This window comes from Cornus florida, unplaced genomic scaffold (assembly GCF_030987335.1).
Source record: "Cornus florida cultivar Cherokee Brave unplaced genomic scaffold, ASM3098733v1 CherokeeBrave_3.0.0_Hap2_Chr11, whole genome shotgun sequence".
Taxonomy (NCBI): Eukaryota; Viridiplantae; Streptophyta; class Magnoliopsida; order Cornales; family Cornaceae; genus Cornus; species Cornus florida.
Window position 1 is genome coordinate 54,177,676 of NW_026775581.1, and position 18,309 is coordinate 54,195,984.

The 18,309-nt window shown below is 35.0% G+C and overlaps 1 protein-coding gene and 1 pseudogene across 1 annotated transcript; both read left to right on the forward strand.

Moving 5' to 3' along the window:
- The first annotated feature begins 210 nt into the window (after nt 1-210).
- On the forward strand, nt 211-871 carry LOC132285525 (uncharacterized). Its single transcript, XM_059787714.1, has one exon. The coding sequence runs from the start codon at nt 256-258 to the stop codon at nt 754-756; it is 501 nt and encodes a 166-aa protein (XP_059643697.1). The 5' UTR covers nt 211-255; the 3' UTR covers nt 757-871.
- Nucleotides 872-3,806: 2,935 nt separating this feature from the next.
- On the forward strand, nt 3,807-6,225 carry LOC132281086 (uncharacterized; annotated as a pseudogene).
- Nucleotides 6,226-18,309: the final 12,084 nt, after the last annotated feature.

The following is an 18,309-nucleotide window of genomic DNA, read 5'->3' on the forward strand; positions in this document are numbered from 1 at the left end:
TCTTTTTCATAAATCTGGATGTATGCGCGAAAAGTTCATTAATCATTTCATAGTTTCTATTATCATTTTTGTGTTTTCTAGTGAGGAAAATTCAATATGTCAATCGAAAATAAATAGTTTATAGTTTCATTTATAACAATAACATTTGTGCTTAATCATGTCTCAATCTTATCTTTGAAAATTAACCTGCTTGTACTTTTCCAGGATCCACTAAAAAATGGAGTTTTGGCAATTCAAACTATACGCAACAATATAATGGCGTCTACACTTTTGGCATCAACAGCCATCACTCTCAGTTCATTGATCGGTGTTTTCGTGAGCAACACATCGAACTCGGCCTCTGCATCATCAGAATTAATTTACGGCAACAAAACTCCCCTCATGTCTTCAGTCAAGTACTTTACTATCTTGCTCTGCTTCCTTGTCGCCTTTGTTTGCAGTGTGCAGTCTATTAGGTACTATGCCCATGTTAGCTTCTTGGCTACCTTGCCCACATTACAAGATAAAAGAGAATCTGTCGAGTATGTTGCGAGAAACTTGAACAGGGGTAGCTTGTTTTGGTCACTTGGACTGCGAGCATTTTACTTGTCATTCCCTCTCTTCCTCTGGATTTTTGGGCCGATACCCATGTTCGTTTGTTGCTGCATAATGTCAAGTGTGCTTTACTTCTTGGACACAACTACCAGCTTTACAAGGCATCTTCACATTCACTCTATGAAAGGTGAAAAAACCGAGGATGTTGAGATTGGAAGCTGAAAGGCCCTTACAGATTTATAAAAAGCTACCCTTTAATTAAGAGCATTATTTTGGAAAGAGAGAGATTCTTGTATTTATGACACAGATAGAAGTTGTTTGTAAATTTGTCCTTGGGTCTTAAACTGCCTTTTTAGTAGCACATAATGTGTGTGTTTCTCTATGCATGCTCGTGTCTCCTTAAAAGATGGGACGGACTTGTCATTTGACCGCACTGCGTGTGTGTGTGTGTTTATTCTCTTGAGTTTTGAGTTTTTAACATTTGGGTTGGCGAGGGGAGCTGTTTGAGGTGTAAATTTCTTCACGTCTTCTGGTGCTGAAAGCACCGGATGTTCGACGCTGATAGTGTGGTATTCTTTAAAATATAACACCATATAGCAGAATTACAAGTTGGACGGCTAGAGCTCTTTGTTTTGCTGGAAGACTGCAACTGATCCAAGCCACTCCCTTTAGTATGCATATTTAGTGGACCAATTTGCTCTCATCTTACCGGCAAAAGTTTGTGACAAAATGAATCAAACCATGTAGAGATTCTACGGCAAAATATAGAGCAAAGATTGAATGGGAAAAGGTAGGTAAGAAGTCCCAAGAGGACTGGGCATCCATATTGTTCTGACAAGACAGCAGGTGTGTGGAAGGAATGGAGGGACACTAGTGAACTTGATCAAGCATTTGGAAAATTCCAATACCAAGTGACTAGCTGATCATGATGGTTTTGGAGAAAATTACTCCAAAACAGGCACCTAGCACAACCAATGATCAAGCACACCATCAACAATGATTTTCTTTGACGACTGTGGTACCCTTTATAAGGTTCTCTCTAATTCTCACCATAGAGTCATAGACAAGGCTGGATGATGAACAAGCATAAGAAAGTACCATCATCTTGACTCAGCAACAACCCAGTGGACATCATGACCTACATCACCTCACTGTGACATCAACAACCTGCCTCTCCCTAACCTTAAACACCAATATTCAATGCTCACCATCACCATCAAAAACCTATACTCTCAAACACACTCAATGCTGCTGAAAACCATAATCACCTGTATGCTCAAGACCAAACCCGAACTCCTGGGAAAGATTTCTTAATTTGGGCCTCTCCAACTGGAAGCAGAAACTGAAAAGAGGCAGAGTCATGGTTTGGAAATTAGGTTTGGCTAGTTTTGTTTATCTTGTGTGGAAGGAAAGAAATAACAGGTTATTCAGAAACAAATCACTACCTCCACAACAATTGATGAATGAGCTAGTGATCAATGCAATTTGATTGAAACTTTTCTCTTTGACAATTGACCCACCCTTTACTGAAGAAATTCTCGTTGAGTGGAACTTGCCAGTTGCCATCCTCCTTTTTTTGACCCGACCCACTCAAACCCTTTCTTTAATTACCACAACCACCAGCCCCACCTGTGCAGTAACTGATACTTTCTTGCTTCTTGATGAAGACCTTTTTTTGGACCACTTTGTGGACATGTTTTCATTTCTATGTTTCTTAAGCCCCTTCCCTATTGGGGCCATGGGGTATAACGTAATCATCCTTATTTTTTCCTATTTTCTATTTTTGATTTTTTTGGATCATTTTAATCCTTGTCTCATTTTGCATTGCGGACACCGTGAGGTGTGCCAGGTGTGTTTGAGAGTTGTTTGGAGCATTTCCTTAAGTTCAGGACTCTTGAAAATATATTTGTCATTTTGACATTTTTTTTTTTTGTTTTTTGAACCGAGAGGTCTCAGGTGGACCCGCTACTGGGGTCGTTGTGTTACGGGTCCATCACATTTCATGTATAATTATTTTGTGAATAAATTATTTATCTAAATGCTTATGTGTGGTTGTGATTTAATTTGGGTGTGTGTGTGTATATATATATATATTAATGATTGGTAAGGAATATATTTTTATATGGGACCCACATGAAATCTTTTAATGGACTTAAAGCCATTTGACTAATTCATTCCTCAGTTTCTCTCTCTCACCTTGTAATCTCTCTCCCACTATTTTATTTTATTTTATTTTTTCTTTTTCTTTTTCTTTTATGCCTCATTTTTCTCCTTCATTTTTTGGCCAATCGGTCAGGTTTTCGATCTTAGTTCCTTGACGAAAAATGTTTCTTTCGTCGTTCTCTATTACAAAGTCAAAGAATTTAATTTTCAAAGGAGCGGTGATTATTTTATGAATTTTTAAAATTTTTAGTTCTAAGATTTTGGAATGGGTTTTGGAGTCGGATTCTGAAGGCACGCCTTTGGAACAATAAAATCTCCTCATCATCCGATACGTTCCCACCGAACAGATTTCTGTTCCGCCGGAGTTGACTTCTGTTGACCGACATTGACTGCGTTGATCGGTGTTGACTTTTTTGGTCAGGGATGCATTTTTGCTGCTGTTGAGATAGGGATGTCTAAAACATTAACTTTTGACTTTAGTTGAGTTCGTATACTTACTGATAAAGTGCAGGCATGTTTATATCACTTTCATTCATGCATAATTCCATTCGTCGCATAGGTATGGTTCGGGAAAAATGAGGTTGAAATGATTCTTTTAAAGAAATGTGTTTGGAAAGGATTGTGAGGAAATGATTTAGAAATGACCCGGATTTCACGAGTCTAAGGCTAGCTTAACCTAGAGGAAGCGCGGCCCGGTGTAAGGTGTGAAAAAATTGGTACTAGGCCTTTTAACGGTTGCCAAGCTTTGCCAGAATTGGAACCGGAGAAAGTTATCAATCTCGCCTCGGTAAAGTCAGTTAGCGAGTTTTTGAAAAGTGAATGTTGGGTCGGTATAGACCAAGTTTAGGATAGGATGCATCACACTTCATATCATGTGCATGATTTTCAAGAATTGTGATATGTGACTGCGTGTATTGATTGTTATGTTATAAATGTTGTACGGACTCCAATTGCATGACCTTGACTTCTTTTCTATTCCCGTTCTTTAGTTGTTGGCTCAAAGGAATTCAAAATCGATGTTTTAGGTATTACCTGCTAAGTTGTTGAGTTCACCCCTTATCTTAACATTTTCAGGAAACCGAAGGAGTATCGATGTATGACTTATATCCATGGACTTAGACGTTGCTACCATTCTACTTGCATTTGTGAGTTTTCTGTGATGTTAGTGATATGATGTACTATGAGTCTTGGGATGACGTATATATTTATGCAATGCAGTAGGAAAGGACGGTAATGTCTTAGATGACCTCGGGTTTGGGTAAGGACTCGGTAAATGATTCGGACTCCCGAATTCGGGTTGTTACATATACTCCACATTTCTCTTGTAATTATTTTGTTTTTATACTAAACCACTTACTTACCGGGAAAAAAAATTAAAAATAAATACCAAAACACACTTTTGTGGATAATGTTGTAAATTGCTTCATAAACCATTAAGCACAATTGATATCATGGAATATATTATGCTTATGAATACCTCATCAATCATGCAATAATAATAATAAGTAATTTAAAGTACCGTAATAAAAGTAAGATAATGTGCACGATCATGCACACCAAATGTTAACGTGGAAAGATCACAACCTAACTAGGTAAATCAATCTACTAAATATGAAGAAAGAGATATATGTACAACCTAAGTCTAATCAGTATTCTTGAACTCTCTTAGTTGATCTCCATACAACAAGACGCTTAATCCTCAGTACCCTCCAAGGCTATTCTCTCATCTATCTACTACATTCAGTACACTTGAACTCGCTTCTTCATCGTTTAGTTTATTGCAATTAATTTCGTCCAATCCACTTCTAAGTATTTATGTGATTTACTCGAACACAGTGTTGATGTAGACGTTGGATATATAGCACGATCGCAACAATTGTATCAACACATGTACTCAATAATCATCATGATCACCAGATTTAATGCATATGAGGGCATCACCAATGGACTCTCCAAATTTATACTTTTCGAATTTGCCATATCAACATTTTTTGATAGCCACGTCAGTATTTCTCATAGTCACGTTAGCGTTTTAGAATCTCCAAATTTTAGCTATCGAATGTACTCTAATGGTGCATTTTCGCTCTCCAAAAATATTAATATTTTTAATAAATTTTATTTTTTAACTTTTTCCTAACGGCTATGTTTTTAAAACGGTTATATCATAAAAAAAAGTTAAACAATACAATATTTATTATTAAAAACAATACGATACGACATAAATTTAAACAATACAAATTTTAAAAAATAGGTTTTTGTGCCAATATAGCCGTTAAGGCACTGTTTCGGTCAACCAAATAATGCCTAAAATGGCTATATGTCCGTAGGAATATTTTAAAAAGCAATTTTTTTTTTAATTTAAAAAAAAGCACTTTTATCTATATTTTTTTTTTACTTTTTTGCCCAAAAAAGCCTTTAAGGCGTTGTTTGTGTCAGCCAAACAGTGCCTTAACGGCTTTTTGGTTCAATTATTTTGAGGGGGGAGAAAAAAAAAAAAAAAAAGACTAAAATCAGCCAAAAAATTGATTTTTTCCTTCTTTTTTTTTTTTCAGGCAAACATGCCCTTAGGAATAGTGTTTTGGGCTAAATGTCAGTTTTGGGCCAGAATAAAAAAATTAAAAGAAAATGGATGCGGGCCTGCATGGTAGGCCCGCGGCTCTCCAATAGGGTCGCGGAATATCGCGACCCATTCCGCGATCCATAAGGTGGGCCCCAATTTTTTGCTACCCTATTGGATCAGTCCAATCTTCAAACCTGGCCCAAAATCATCGAATTTTTGTCCATTGGACCTGCTCTGATATGTGATGATAAAAACCTACTCTCTCTAATCTCAAGACACACTCTCATGCATACCTGATGAACATAGTTTTCTTGTAAATAAAGAAACAGACAATATGGAAGAGACTATATTTTTTTCTTAGTTAGTACTTAAACACATATGCCTCCACTAAGACTCGAACCCTAATCTCCCTTTTGGCAGTTCAAACTTTACGCAACAACATAACAACATAACGTCGTCTACACTTTTGGCATCAACAGCAATCACTCTCAGTTCATTGATCGGTGTTTTCGTGAGCAACACATCGAACTTGGCCTCTGTATCATCAGAATTAATTTACGGCAACAAAACTCCCCTCATGTCTTCAGTCAAGTACTTTACTATCTTGCTCTGCTTCCTCGTCGTCTTTGTTTGCAATGTGCAGTCTATTAGTATGCCCATGTTAGCTTCTTGGCTACCTTACCCACATTACAAGATAAAAGAGAATCTATTAAGTATGTTGCGAGAAACTTGAACAGGGGTAGCTTGTTTTGGTCACTTGGAGTGCGAGCATTTTTCTTGTCATTCCCTTTCTTCCTCTGGATTTTTGGGTCAATACCCATGTTCGTTTGTTGCTGCATAATGTCAAGTGTGATCTACTTCTTGGACACAACTACCAGCTTTACAAGGCATCTTCACATTCACTCTATGAAAGGTGGAAAAACCGAGGATGTTGAGATTGGAAGCTGAAAGGCCCTTATAGATTTATAAAAAGCAACCCTTTAATTAAGAGTATAATTTTGGAAAGAGAGAGATTCTTGTATTTATGACACGAATAGTGTTGATCCTAACATCGGCTAACTCGAGCCGATCTTAATTTGATGTAAACCGGGCGTGCCAGAACCACCTGGGTGATTCGATTGTGAATAGTCAATTTTAGTCCCTTTGAGAAGGTTGACTTTCAGACAATGCCAGGAAAAAAAGGAACAATAAAATTCATCTTTTGAGTTCAAAAATGCCTTAGTTAAAAGGACTTTTCGTAAACAATTTATAGTAACGTGACAAGAGAATAGAAAGGGGAAGAAAGTAGATATAACAAGAAGAGAAAGGAGAAGAATGAGAAGGGAGAAAGAGAGATATCAGGAGATTGAGATAGATAGAGATAAAGAAGAAATAGCAAGGATGCTATTCTTAGAAAGGACTTGAGAAAGCAAACAAATAACTTAAAAGATTCTGAGGGTGGTGCACCTTTTGCACAGCATGCCTCTATGTTTATTTATAAAGTAAACAGTAAATCAAAAACCTAAATATAAGCATCCTAGTTGTATTCTAATACATCTAAATAATTATTCAAATCTAATTAATCCTAACTAAATACTAACTCTTAACTCCATTCAAATACAATATAAATATATAACTCTTATCTAATGTAATTACAATTCAAACATCTTCTATCCTATCTTCAACGCCCTTGTATGTAGCTTTGTTCCTTTGTAATTTCTGCCATGTCATCCAAACCAACCACAATCCATGTGACGTGTGAAGCCCAACATTCTCCTAACTGTATCATACTACACCAACCGAAGACCAGATCAATTGTTCACCAAAATATCTTATAGCCCAACCTTATTACCACATGTTTCAGCCCAATATCCTCTCGGCCCAATCCTCCAATACATCATCGTTTCACAGGTTTAAAACTTTTGGCCCATACTACTACTTACCTCACTGTTCACCAAATCCAATTAGGCCCAGACCAAAATTACCAAAATGGGTGCCAACAATGCCCCCCAAGTTTTGGTAGCCATTTGGAACTTAGGCTTCTAAAAGTTTAAACTGCGCACCCATTGTAGCTTATTCCCATATACACCATATAGATTCCAAACCCCATCATGTTATCGGTTCCCACAAACTGCCGATTGACATTACCTATCTAATCTGTAATTAATACTACCGTAAACTCTTCTTCTTCTAACCACCCACGATTCATTTACAAAACACGTCTTTTATCTTTTGTATCAGCCAAACTCTTCTTCCATAATCTCTCATCTCCCTCAAAATCCTTTTCTTCCTTTGTAATATGTCTTCGAAAAAACAATACCCTGGTCTTAATCTAGAATCTCCAATACTAGCATCGACATCTCATACCCAAATGACCAAGAGTGCCCTTAAAACCCTACCATCCTCTGAATTGAACAACACCACATTTATCGATTTAGCAAATAATGCTAAGGGCCTTGGTCCAGCATTTGTCAATCGATTTCCTCCATCCCTGTCTCCTTTTTACCCTTAAGGGGAAAACCAACTTCCTTTTCTCAAACTTGTTTATCAGACTGCTGAAGGTGAAAGACCGTCTCTATCAATCAGGAATTAGCATCCTCCCATGCCCCAATGGAATGAGTGGGTGGATCGCGTGTCTGTGGCCAAAGGTGATTTATGGAAACGCATGGGCATCTTTGACATCATCCAGCTCGGTAAGCTTTCTTTTACTCTAGATAAGCCACTGTTTTTTGCATCTTTACATTTCTGGTCACCCACCACCAACTCGTTACATTTACGCTGTAGGATGATGGCCCCAACCCTTAGGGATGTTTGCTTTTTAACTAGACTCAAACCTGGAGGGGAAGATATCAATTACCTTCTTCAAGACCCAGAAACCAATTTCCTAAACAAGACGGCCCTAAACATCACGTCCAATCTCACAGACCATTCCTCAAAGAAATGATTGGAGAACATGAAACTGAAGTAACTGAGCAAGAACACATAGGCTTTTTGTTGTTGTGTTTATGTAGACACTTCTTATGTGCCCCTGTAATTCAAATCACTAAAGATCTCACCCAGTTAGCCATAGCATTGTCTAAAGGAAAATCCATGGCATTATCTCCATTTCTTTTAGCTTCCTTATACAGAGGTTTATCGGACCTCACTGTCTCAAGTTTCTCTCGGTTTGGAGGACCTTTCTTGCTTTATCAAGTCTGGTTGCATGCTTATTTCCCTGAATTGTCCCCCAAAATTCGTCTCTCAACAAGTGACCCCCTAATTTCTTTTGGGTATTGTAGACACCCCATTTTGCCCCACCCATTAATTCGGACATTTCGATAAATTTTTATTAAAAGTGATAATATTATTTATTTATTTTTAATGGCTATCTTTTTTCTGAATCTATCACACGTATAAATATATATTTCTTATCACAAGGTCAATGATTTTTTTTTTAAAAAAAGGAACTTAACTTGGAAGGTATCAAATAAAAATAAAGGGGCATATTTCCTAAAAGTAATTTCTTACAAAATCATATTTTCTAACAATAGGAAGTCTTACCTTCCAAAAATCGTATCTTATTTCCCTAAATCTCCATTTTCTAGAAATCGTATTTTAAAGTTGTAGAATTCTTTTTTTTAGTATCCTTTTTTGCACAATCATATTCTTTAAATTTAATGTTATCTAAAATCACACTCTTTTTAGAATTACCTTTTTAAAACCGGTAATGCTTTTTTTTTTTAAAAATCATATTTTTTTAATCACATTGCATAGAATAATATTTTCTAAAAGTTATATTTTCTATAAAATGGACATATAGTCTGATAGTATATTCTTTATAGTTTGAACTTATATTTTTTCTATACATATATTTTCTATACTATAAAATTAACGTTAATTTTTTTTTTCTTTTTTTGTGTGTCATATATATCTATTCACCAAGTGGCCCAACTCGCTAAGCTATGGGATAAACCAACTTAATGTTCAAATAAATAGACCATACAATTGTGTGCTATATACGTATAATGAATAAAATATAAAAAATATATATAAAGTAAGTAAATAAACATATCAATAAGCATATAATGCCTGTCCAGAATATTTTTGTCTGGTCAAACTAAGATTTGCATTAAGTAAAGAAAAGATATTATATATATGTATATATATAATTATTTAAATTCGGCCCAGACATTAAGCCACGGCCCAAGGCCATGATCTCTCTTGGAAAGAATGTTAACAAAAATAGATTAACAAAATAAAATAAAAAGAAAGGAAAGAATAATTAAAATATATATATATATATATGTATACACATATGCACCTAAAAAAGGAAGGTCAGTTATCAGTTTTTATAACTCCTATTGCATAAGTTGCGGCACCATATAGTGGATGATTGGCGAATAAATAATTAAGGAAAGAATTTAAAATAGTTCCAAGCATTACCTGTCTGCCAGAGCTAGTCGCCTTATAAATACAGGATTGGCAAAAGGAGCACTACAAGAAATTCGGGTTTTAGGGACAGTCGAAACTGTCCCTAAAAGTACCAAATCCGTCCCTAAAAGTTAGTTTGGACCGTCACTAAAAGTTGCTTGCCAAAAGAGCTTTAGGGACGGTCAAAGTTGACCGTCCCTAATACTTTTGATCTTTAGGGACAGTCCAACCTGTCCCAAATAACACCGTCCCTAAAACTTTTTAGGGACGGCCAAGACAGTCACTAATAAGGTACGAATTAAGGACAGTTTAAATGACTGTCCCCAAAAACTAGAGTATTAGGGACGGACAGACCGTCCCTAATACATAATTTTTCAATTATAATTATTGTATTAGGGACGGACAGACCGTCCCTAATAGATTATTTTAATTATATATTTTAATATATTATTGTATTAGGGACGGTCAGACCGTCCCTAATACATTATTTTTAATTATATACCGTCCCTAATATATTATTTTAATTATATATTTTAATATATTATTGTATTAGGGACGGTCAGGACCGTCCCTAATACATTATTTTTAATTATATATTTTCATATATTGTATTAGGGACGGTTAGACCGTCCCTAATAGATTATTTTAATTATATATTTTAATATATTATTGTATTAGGGACGGTCAGGACCGTCTCTAATACATTATTTTAATTATACATTTTAATATATTATTGTATTAGGGACGGTCAGGACCGTCCCTAATACATTATTTTAATTATATATTTTAATATATTATTGTATTAGTGACGGTCAGGACCATCCCTAATACATTATTTTTAATTATATATTTTCATATATTGTATTAGGGACGGTCAGACCGTCTCTAATACATTAATTTAATTATATATTTTAATATATTATTGTATTAGGGACGGTCAGGACCGTCCCTAATACATTATTTTAATAATATATTTTAATATATTATTGTATTAGGGACGGTCAGATCGTCCCTAATACATTAGTTTTAATTATAATTATTATATTAAACCGTCTATATATATATATATATTGTATGCTTAATTTGTGAATTTAACCATTCCGGATACATACATACAAAACATATACAAAATAGATCCACAATAACATTCAAAAAAATATTACTATCCATAGAATAAAATCAATCCACAATATATATATTCAAGATCCATAAAATATAAAATCTCTAGTTTTCTAAACAAAAACTAAAACCATGTGGTAGCACAAAAAATTGTTCCATCCTCTTCAAGATCCATTATTCATTCTGTTGGTGGTTGTGGTGGTGCTTGCTGGTAAGACCATGTTGGTGGCGGCAGCTGATATTGCCATCTTGTTGTTGGTGGCGGCTGCTGAAAATACGAGTCTGCTGGAGGTGGCGGTGGTTGTTGATGCCAATTTGGTGCGGTTTGCTGCTGTTGGGAATCTGATGGAGACTGTTGTTGGTGGAACCATGGTGGCGACTGCTGCTGCTGTTGGAATTGGAGGAACCATGGTGGCGGCTGCTGCTGCTGTTGCTGATATTGGAGGAACCATGGCGGCGGCTGTTGTTGGTACTGCTAAAGCATCTTCTCAAGTTTTTCCATTTTTTCCGCCATTTGTACACTTCTTTCTTCAGCAATTTCGGCCCTTTTCCTAGAAGCCTCATCATATGATGAAGAGGCACGCTGACGCTTTAGAGTCACGAAACCATGTCCGAATCCACGGCAATATCCCTTCCTTATGCCTAGTTGGTTTTGTACTATCTTAACATCATTTATGGATGGACTCGTACCATCAGAATTTTGAGAATTTTGTGCAGCCTTTTCTTTCATTGCATCCTGCAAAATATTTAAGTTCACTATCAAATTAAAAAAATATGGCATAGGAATAAATCAAGTAACAACAGAAAATGTAATCACACATGCACCAGCACATAAAAATAGAGAGATTAAAGTGATTCGGTTTATAACATGCGCGCATACAGTAAACAATGGCATTTCTTGTATGCCATTTCTTGTATGACATGCTGTTTCTCAACAAATAGAAAAAAAATTTGTACATTTAAATAAATTTAAGGCTCACTACTGTCTAAATTATTGTTAGAAACTTTGTGGGTAGTTGGTGCACCAGAAAAATATTAGCAAACAAACCATGGGTTTGACAGAGCTAATTTTTTCACAAAAACTCTCCATTATCATTATAATGTGGTCTGATACGAGTTTAACACACAAAAAGTATCCATCACTGCAAAATGGCTGATCAAATCATTAAGGTTCTGGTAGTTTAATAGATTAGAATGGAACCAAAACGCAAGGCACTTTCTGTAACTTGCAACTCTAAGGCACTTTCTCAAACATGGTAAATGGCTGCCCATGTTGTCCCCGTTGCAAGTTGTGCGACTCCATCACCCATATAGCCAAATTTGATATGAAAAAGGAATGATGCATTTTGACATTTAGTAGAAACCAACTATCTCTCCAAAATCCTAATGGTGGGCTCTGGGGCCACAGTGAAGTTCCAATTTTGTTTTTCCAATCTTTTTGTGCTCTGGAGTTGTTTGGTAAAATAAAAGAATAAGCGTAATGTTTTATATTAGCATAACCAAAAAAATAGAAAAAAAAAGAAGGTATTTGAATGAGTGCATTTGGGAGTCCATGTATTGACCTTATAAATCTGAAAAAGATGAACATCAACCTATATATATTTTTCTAATAAGCTAAAAAAAGCTTTTAGCTCGTTATATGAATATATATATAAAAGCTAAAAAAAGCTTTTAGCTCGTCCTATATATATATATATATATATATATATATATATATATATATACGTTAATTGAATAATAAACTTAGAATCTCCTATCACTATTAATGATAATAAAGTCAATCGTGCAAACACAATATGGTTGGAGACATACGACCTATAAGCTCCAAGAGTCACCAAAATAAATAAGTCAACTTCAAGATCTTCATGTCAACTTGATTTTAGAAGCTAAACCCATCAACCTAATTATGATAAGGTTGGTTTAGGAAAGACAGACCCAATGACTTATGGATTGAATTGAACTTAAGTTTTCCACTCTTTCTATCAAGGTCCCAAGGTTTGATCGAGCAGTTTTGCCCCAACATGAATTCAGTTTGACCTTTAGTAGAAACATTGATTCATATAAATGAAATGATTATATCTACTGCAAAAAAGCCACTCTGGGCGTCTGAAATGACAACTTGACATGAATGGAATCCATTTATTGAGCTGCCCAAATTTTAAGTTGATGTGTAATATGAATAACATATAATAGAGTCCACAACTTCCGATTCCGAGTGCAGAGACGCATATCAAAGAGGAGCAAGGAATTAACCCCGTGAGTCTCTCATCTCTCTCTAAAATGTGTATGTGTGCGTATGTATATAATTTTCTGATAGATGCAATTCCAAAAAGTGTATATGTGTGTATATATATAATTTCACATAGATATATAGGTTAAAATGTCATAATAGTTGAGGTTACAGACTCACAGAGTAGTTGAAACTGCAGAGCAAATTAATCAAGAATATATTTTGTGTTCCACTTCTCAGAATATGCAAGACCAGTGATGTATATATAAACTCACATATGCGCATAAATAGAAGAAATTTTGATAGTTGAGATTATTGAGTGCAGATGAATCTACAGAGCAAATTAATCAATTTAGAGTTTTTATAATCTCAATTTTGTAGTCCGAAGAAAAGGAAAAGAAAGAAGAAGGTAGTTAACCTGATACAGGGCTAGAACAAGTTGTAGATTGTCTTTTCTGTAGTGCTTGGAATGAGAATGAAATCCCATTTGTAGGAGTGACATGTCTAGAAATAGTTGAAGCTATTGCTAATGAGATAGGAGCGAATAGACTGGGAATAAGGCTCTCCCTTTGCAGATTTTATGGAATCCGGAGACTCAAATCCAGAGGCTCTTGGCCTCTATATGGCTGAATCATTGAATAAATATGGCATTCTCTACTGTCACATGGTTGAGCCTAGGGTGAAAACTCGAGGGGAAATATGTGATTTAAATTCAGCTCCTCCCTCTCTGTTATCTAAATTCAGCTCTCAAAAAGAAGAGAAACCAGCCAGGAACACCAGGCAATGCCAATCTTTATGAATTTAGGGATCCTACAAAGGAGATTTGATATCTCATAAAATGTAGTTAATTAAGATTTGAAGATCTAAAACAATGTCTGGAAAATATTTGATGATCTAATAATGTCATAGGTAGACATATTGATGTAATAGGTAAATATTGATTCTCTACTATCCCAAAACTAAGCTATTAAACTTATAACAATAAATCAGATTTTGATTTCTTGTCTATTTAATTCAAGAAATTAACTAATAAAATATAACATGACACTCCAAGAGTATCTAGGACAACTTCTACTGAAGTTGTGTGTGTGTGTGTGTGTGAGAGAAAACAAATACAGCTCAGGATATAGTGGGATGACAACAGGATCTGTAGCTGACCCCATCTGAATAGAGGAATATGCTTTATATATAAGATAACCTTCCTATAGGAGCTGATCGATAAAGTAGCTTGAAGCCTTCATATCACATAATTAAACTAACTAAAAGGAAGAGAATAAAAAAGGGAACAACAATACTTACCAAAAAAAAGAGGTCACATTCATCTTTTCTTTAACACTCCTACAAATGGGATTTTATGTTTTTGGTGGATTTTCAAAGTTACAACCACCCAAACATAATAAAAGAGTACGGATAATTATATATTATATATATGTGCAACCCCACATAAAGCTTATGACATTAAAGTGCTTGTTTCATGGAAAATCACTTCTCACTTTCTCTACATATATATTTAGATAATCATAAAACATAAAAGTGTGTATATATATATATATGTAACAACCACACATAAACCTTATGCATAAAAGGGCTGCTTCATGGAAAATCGCCTCACTTTCTCCACACCCCAACACACAAACAGACAGACAGACAGATATATTCATATATATATATAAATGGGTCACTACTTGTTATAGCAAAGTGAGGCTTCCATTTACAAGCTATTCCATTCTCTCTCTTCTCTCTCCTGCTGGGTAGCAGACTAATCAGTTCTCTAAATACAAGCTATTCCATTCTCTCTCTTCTCTCTCCTGCTATAGGTATAATTTTCAGTCACAACCAAGATTGACGAAACCCTAATTAAAATTAATCTTTACTCTAAACAAGTTTTAATTCAAGAAACCCCAATTAATGGACTGATTCATTGATTTTCATGATACATCCAAAGATCTCATGTATGTATTTAGTAGAAGTGGAAATTTTAAAGAATGTGAGTCAAGACAGAGATGGTGAGGGGTTTCTAGACTTGAAGTATCTTGAAGTTATGGAATGTAAGGGGATAGAACATTTATTTGGCATGAGTTGTTATTAAATCTCCAGATTTCTACCCTAGATATTAGACACATATTTGAACTATGCAAAACAGATAAATTACAAATCCAACACAATCAATCAATGTGGACAATATTATGAGATCCAAATTTCATAATCTAACATGCTAGCTTATAGTTAACTTACAAAATTCCTCTTAGCTTTCTCGTGTGCCCATCCACCTTGTTCCTTAAAATGTGTGTCCTTGTACAAATGAATAGCAGGATCCTCTTCCCTTTCACCGTCCTCATCTTCTTGGCTCTGCCTTTCTTTGAGTTTGACCTATAGTACAAAGTAATAGTGACTATTAGACAAATATATGGTTTAGAACGTAGAATAGAAAATAAAAAATTTATAATTATTGTTTCGTATATTACGCACATAATCATCGTAACGTCTGACGAAGGACATTGATCCAGAATAATGTGGAACCTCATTCTTGGAACGATTTTCTTTGTTTTTTGCACTTATTTCCTAAGTAGTAATTCAAACAATATTATAAGTTAGGAAACCTAAATAACTAGTGAATGAAGTTATTATATTAAATAGTAAAAACAAGTAGTTAAGAAATTGAACCTGAAATTTAGGTAACATCCACGTATCACACAATTTTTCCCAAACAGCATTACCAATACCATTGTAAGGATGGCGGCGTGCATTCTCAATCGGAAGATGCTCTTCAAAATGACACTTCAATTTATATCTATATTTATCAATGTCATTTGCGTATGCATCCACTCTAAAGACCTCCTTTATAATGTAAAATTAAAGTAAGCTATAATTTGTAACCAATTAGACCAGTAATCTCTGATTTTTTTTTTTTTTTAACAAAACAAGCATTAAATGATGGTTATCATTACCTTCAAATGGTCATAGCAGACCTCTTTCTCAAAATCTGGAACATCCCTCCGCGTTTTATACTTTAGAAGGGCTTCGGTATCTCGTGTATTAATGCCAACCTCAGCCGTCCATAATTTGTTATTTAAACCAATAGGTTTAATATAACCCTCTCCAAACTCAACTGGAACTGGCCAATTGTTTTCATTAATTTTGTGCAAGGCTTCATTTTTTGCTCTTCCACGCCCTTTTTGTATCGGACCTGAAAAACAAATTTATCATCTTAATTAAAGCGTAGGCATTTTACAAAAGAACTTATGGTTAATCAATGATGAAGCATAATTACCTCCACTTGGTTGTGGCCCTATCTGCTCATTACTACCATCACCTTCCATTCTTTCATTTGTTGAATTCCTATCTTCACCTAATCCACTTGGTTGTGTAGGAGGTGAACTTGTAGATGGTCGCTCAGTTTCAGCCCTGCGGGACCTTAAAACTCTACGCATCGGTTCCTCGGAGGTGTCCATAATTTAGTTTACAAGCTGATATGAAGAATTAAGTGAAATTAAATCAAAATAAACAAGCATATGCAAAATATATTCTGAATCATCATTTCATATTTACATAATTCCATTGAATAAAAAATTCAATAATTAGAGGCAATATAACTGAATAGATCACATTAAATATAATCATAAACCCAAAAAAAAAAGTAAATGCTCAAATATAACAATTAATTTAGTCAACCAAATCAAAGCTGCAAATTAATGAAGCACAGAAACAATACTTAAAGAGAAATTTAAACAAAAAGTAACTCAAAAGATAAAGCTCGGTAATATAATTCAGCTAGTCACTTAAAGTATTAATCATAAAACAATAAAATGAGGTACATGCTCAAGAATAAAAAGCTTCACATGTCATCCAAATCAGTATCATCTTCAGACATTAATTCTGGTTCCTCATCACTATATTGAATGTCAAGAGCTTCATCATTCTCAACATCCCAAAAGTCATCATTAATGGCTGCTTCACCCCTACATTTTTGAATCATTTCAGCATCAAGAGTTTCACCCTCCAAATCGTCCCTGTTCAAAGGGAATGGATCCATGTCCAAGTCCGCTTCAACAACTCCATCCACGATGCTTGGTTCGCTCTCTTGGTATGCTGTAGTGTTGAGCAATTCATCATGTACTCCTGTTTCACCCTCTTTTTTAGGTACATCAAACGAGCTTCTACTTGTTATATCTTGAACTACCTCCCACATCCCTTGTAATTTGTTGTCTTTGACATAGAAGCATTGCAATGCTTGATTTGCTAACACAAACGGCTGATTTTTGTACGCTCTACTGGCTACATTTACACTTATGAAATAGGTATCTTTATGTACACCGGTACCAATCCTAACATCGAACCAATCACATTTAAAAAGAAAATTTTTTCTACCCAGAGGATATCTTAACTCAATGATATCTGTTAGGGCACCATAGTAATCTTGGTCTTCTCCTTTCACTAACATGCCACTATTCTGTGTTCGTCGATTTTGCTCCCTTTCCTTAGTATGGAACCTAATCCCATTTACAATACACACGGAATATCGACTTACTAGACATTGAGGTCCACACGCTAATGAATACAGATCATCACAAGTTGTTTCCTTTTGATGATGATGCATTTCCTTTATCTATTAAAAGAAGTGTAGTGTTAAATAAATGAATGACAGTTCATTTTAATTAAATTAAAGAATTTTATTTAATTAAGTACAATAGGTGCATAATGGACTTACTTTTGTTTCGAACCACCTCGAATATTCTTTAGCATGTCTTTGAGGAACATTGCGCGGATTTTCTCTCTCAAGTTCTACCTTGTGTTTTCTAAACAATTACATTATGTTAATGATACAATTGTATACATGTATTAAGAAATAAACTATATATTCATAGAAACTGACAAGATATGACATGCAATGAGTTACTTACTCTTTATATGACAAAACATCTTCACAATTCTGTAAAACGTACAATCGGGCCATCTCTATGTCCGCACGGGGCAATATGTCCAAACTTTGCGCTCCTATCGGTCGAACCACTTGCTTTAGATCATAAAATGTGGACTAATTATTGTTGTAGTTCCCCTCACTATTTCTTTCTTCTCTATTGAACCTTGTCTCAATCCCTCCAAGAAATTTTGAACAAAATGTGAGGCACTCATCGTCCACGTAAGTTTCCGCAATGGACCCTTCCGGACGTGCTTTGTTACGGACGTACAATTTGAGAGTATGCAAAAATCTACATAACCATTAATCAAACCAATAATATTTAATAACAAACTAATAAAACTTGTTTAAAAAAAATGTTGGTTTACTAAAAATATACAGCACCTTTCAATCGGG

Bases quoted from the DNA above. Each gene is read 5' to 3' on its own strand.
- LOC132285525 (XM_059787714.1), top strand. From the start codon at position 256: ATGGCGTCTACACTTTTGGCATCAACAGCCATCACTCTCAGTTCATTG.